Source organism: Seriola lalandi, unplaced genomic scaffold, assembly GCF_002814215.2.
Source record: "Seriola lalandi dorsalis isolate HSWRI2012SDOR001 ecotype SW California unplaced genomic scaffold, Sedor1 jcf7180002051245, whole genome shotgun sequence".
NCBI classification, from domain to species: domain Eukaryota; kingdom Metazoa; phylum Chordata; class Actinopteri; order Carangiformes; family Carangidae; genus Seriola; species Seriola lalandi.
Window position 1 is genome coordinate 1,046 of NW_019521798.1, and position 4,173 is coordinate 5,218.

A 4,173-nucleotide genomic window follows, 5' to 3' on the forward strand; every position below is an offset into this window, starting at 1 on the left:
CACACACACACACACACACACACACACACACACACACACACACACACACACACACACACACACACAGTGGTGTGTGGAGGAGAGTTGTGTGAAGTGTTTGTAAATGTCTCAGGCTCAGATCCATCTGATTGGTAACCCGGTGTCTTGGGGCGTGGCCAACCTCAGCCTGCTGGCCTATCAGCTGCTGGCAGCTGTCTACCTGGTGAGGAGGAGGCGGGGCTTCAAAGACCTACCTGATGGTACACACATCATTTGCCAGTCGGGGGGGGGGTCTCTGATGATCATGCAAGCCTTTATGTATGACTAGTGATAATTGTGTGTGTGTGTGTGTGTGTGTGTGTGTGTGTGTGTGTGTGTGTGTCTGTGTCTCCAGGTGCGTGGGGGCAGTTTGTGTGTCTGGGGGGGGTGTGTGTTGGGGGCTGGCTCGTGAACTTCGTTCCCTTCCTGCTGATGGAGAAAACTCTCTTCCTGTATCACTACCTGCCCGCCCTCTGCTACCTGTACCTGCTGAGTCCCGCCCTGCTGGAGCACACACACACACACCTGCTCAGGTACACACCTGTTTTGTTAGATTGATATAAAAGCAGAAATAAAGAGCATTTATACCACCTTTTTAAATATTTACATTATGTAAGTTATATATTTACATCATATATGTTCTGTGGCTCCAGAACTCTGAGAACCAGTCACAGCTGATGTGTTGTCACGTGTTAATAAAGTTGTGTGAACTGTGTCTCCAGCAGTGTGACACACCAGCGAGCGCTGTGTTTGTGTGCGTCGGCCGTGCTGTTGTCGGTCTTCCTGTCGTATCGAACCTTCTGCCCTCTGACCTACGGCAGCCCCGAGCTCTCGGCCAATCAGCTGCAAGGACTCAGGTGGAGAGACACCTGGGACATCCTGTACCGCCGCCGCTAGAGACAGGGAGACAGACTGGTGACAGACAAGTGTCTCTCCTTGGAGCGGGTGTGTTTAATTTCCATATCATGATGAGGCAAACTGAGGTCCTCGGACCGCAGCATGAAGCCCCTCCCCCTGGTGATTGACAGGTGACATGCAGATTTAATGTTTCAATGTAAAAGTACAAAATAAAAACTCAGCAGTGAAACATGCTGCTTTTATTTTGTTAAGTTGTGTACCCAGACAGAGGTGGGGTCAGTGCTGGTCGCTGACACAGTCCGGCCGCTACACCCTCCCACTCAGAGAGCAGGTGTAGGGGCGTGGTGTGGCGTAGTGGTCTGAGCAGGCGCCCCATGTGTAGAGGCCCCAGTCCTCGCTGCAGTCGGCCCCGGCTCGAGTCCCGCATCAGACGGCCTTCACTGCAGGTCATGCCCCCCCTCTCTGTTTCCTGTTCCTGTACAATAAAGGCATAAACAGCCCAAAAAAATATACTTTAAAGGTGGTGTAACTCTGTGGAGGGGGAGGGTCTAAACACACAGGCGTCATGATGATTGTATTGATATCTTATTGATGTAACAGAACAGAGATGCAGGTGAGTGGGCGGAGTCATCACACATCACATTCATGCCAGTTTGTGAAAATGATTAATTAATAAAAACTCTGCTGCATTTCTTCATTATTGAACATTTTTTTGTTTTCAGTCTTAACTGATTATAATCTGATTATAATTGCACCATAATCACTCAGGAAATACCTGCTGGAGCAACTCTTATAGAGAGATAGCAATTTTATTTCTGTCTGTTTCATTGAGAACCAGAGACTTGAGAATAAAAGAGCCACGTGTTGTCAGGAGGTGAAAAGAAGAAAAATATGACCTATAAGAACATTACTTCTTTTACAGAAACAAACTCTGATCTAAACTGTTTCACAGCTTTCTGCTGCAGATGAAAACTGAAGTGTTGATGTCCATATGGGAAAAAAAAGGAAAAGCTGTCAGAAGGAGGAGCTCAAATAAACTGTTTCCCTCAGATAGAGAACGACCGAAGAGCAGGATGGACACTGACTAAGTACATTTTCTTCAGTCTTGTACCCAAGAATATTAGCAATATAGAAGTATTTCTATGAGTATTATTCTTTTTGGAAAGCCACCACGCTTAAAGACAAATATTGTGCCTCTGACTCCACATCAAGGACTCTTACTTTGAAAGCTTTCAGTCAGTTGAATGAACTTCTTTGGAAAATGTCACAGACAACAGCAACTCGTTCACTGTGAGTCATGTTTGAACCTGTTACAGTCCGTAAAGTAAAACAAAACACATAGTAAGTAAAGTAGAATATATATAAATATATATATATATATATATATATATATATATATATGAGTAATACACGTCATGTGTGTCAGTGAATCCAGTGTTTCTAGGCAGCATGCATGACGTCGAGTCGGCGGTGCGCAGTGTGTAGTCGAACGCACCTATTAAACACGGGGTTGCCCTGGTTACCAGGGGCACTGGGATAGGGCTTTTGAATTGACTGTCTCTGTTTTCCCATAGTACATCCAGTCAGAGTTTTCTTTATTAATTACATTACATATTCAAAGTAAGGCCCAACATAATTAACAAAGACAGACAACAAATGCACAGTGCCAGGGTTATAATCAGAGTTTGACACAATCAAATACAAACTGAAAGTGGAATAGTAAGAAAGAAATATTTTTAAAAAGTATACTAAAAATGATATTATTTTAAATTTGGAGCACAGATTGAAGCTTTACTATTACATGAGGTAGATAATGTTCTGATATAGGACGCTGCTTCCTTCTTAAAAGTACAAGAGGGTTTCGTTTTTAACACCTTACATTTATGGATATAACATTTGGCAAGTAATATGATGAGATTGCACAGAAAAAAATGTTTTCTAGATCTCTTGTATAATTTGTGAACCCAAACAATACATCCTGAAAACAAAGTAAAAAAGCATCATGGATAAAGTCCAAAATAAAGCGACAGATATCTTGCAACAGATTACGGGTGTGTTCACAAGTCTAAAACAGATGGAAGTCAGTCTCCGGTTGCATGTCACAAAAACAGCAGTTTACGTCAATGTCTTTCTTGAATCTTACTATAAATGATTTGACAGGATGATCCTAAAAGAAATCTCTTTAACTTTGTTAACTGGTAGAAATCTGTTAGGAAGAGTCCATGTCTTGTCCCAGTCTATATCCTGAACAAGACCATTCCAGATTGCGATCACATAAGGAACAGAGATACAACTAGCCTGGAACAAGCTGTGGATATTCCTATTGTTTGTTCTCTTACAGGAAGCAGGCATAAAACAGTTTTCCAATAGGTGTGTCAACTGGATCAGGTGAAGGTGTCCCAGCAGAAGGTGGAAGAGGAGAACCCTTACAGAGCATGATAACACCTGATGGAATGGCATCAAAGGCAATAGCAAATTGTTTGGGGCTCACAGGAACCTTAAAATGATAGAGAAATTCTTGGTAAGTGAAAATCTTATCTTCCTTATTGAAAAGTTGACTCACCAATAAAATACCGTTGTTGAACCAATTGTCAAAAACTAGTGACACACCCTTGTTGCTGTATAAAATATCTATTAGGAGAAAAATTGTGCTTATAAATAAGTGCTTGCTTATGGAAATTGGAGCGAGAGACTGGAATCCGAGACCATGTGACCTGATCTGATGGGAACTGATCACTGGAGAAAACAGCGAATCATCGAGCGGAAACAGCGGCAGGACCGGAAGTAAGGGCAGGGGAAGAGAATAAAAAGCGAACCTGTGGAGCTGCGGTTTTTTGTGATGTTTGTGAGTTTAGACGGACAGACAGACAGACAGGCAGATGATCAGACAGACAGATAGACAGACAGACAGGCAGACAGACGGGTAGACGGCGGATTAAACCCAGTCTCTGTCGCGTTTGACCCGGGTCTCGATCTGAACGGGGGGACACAGCGGGAGAAGCGATCCCGCCGCACAGCCTGCTGGGTAATATGTTAACGACAGAGCTGCGTTGATTGGTGCTCCGCGGCGCGTGCAGGCAGAGAGTAGAGACACAGTAGACACAAATAAAGACAAACTGGTGGAATACCGAAGGAGGACGCACACGAGAGGAGACGGAAACTGCCGAAGGTTCACAGGTACTGTAGTACTTCAGTGTAGTACTGTTACTGCTCAGTGTAGTACTGTTACTGCTCAGTGTAGTACTGTTACTGCTCACTGTAGTACTGTTACTGCTCAGTGTAGTACTGGTACTGCTC

The 4,173-nt window shown here is 43.8% G+C and overlaps 1 protein-coding gene across 2 annotated transcripts; it reads left to right on the forward strand.

The window, feature by feature from the left end:
* The first annotated feature begins 6 nt into the window (after nucleotides 1–6).
* On the forward strand, nucleotides 7–1,573 carry LOC111649586 (protein O-mannosyl-transferase 1-like). 2 transcript variants are annotated; one of them, XM_023399336.2, is made up of 3 exons: nucleotides 7–239; nucleotides 374–551; nucleotides 741–1,573. In XM_023399336.2, exons 1-3 carry the CDS (start codon nucleotides 104–106, stop codon nucleotides 913–915), a joined length of 489 nt encoding a protein of 162 aa, XP_023255104.1. In that variant the 5' UTR covers nucleotides 7–103; the 3' UTR covers nucleotides 916–1,573. The 2 variants fall into 2 exon arrangements, with proteins under 2 accessions (XP_023255104.1, XP_023255105.1); XM_023399337.2 differs by having other exon boundaries at nucleotides 744–1,573.
* The last annotated feature ends 2,600 nt before the right edge of the window (nucleotides 1,574–4,173 follow it).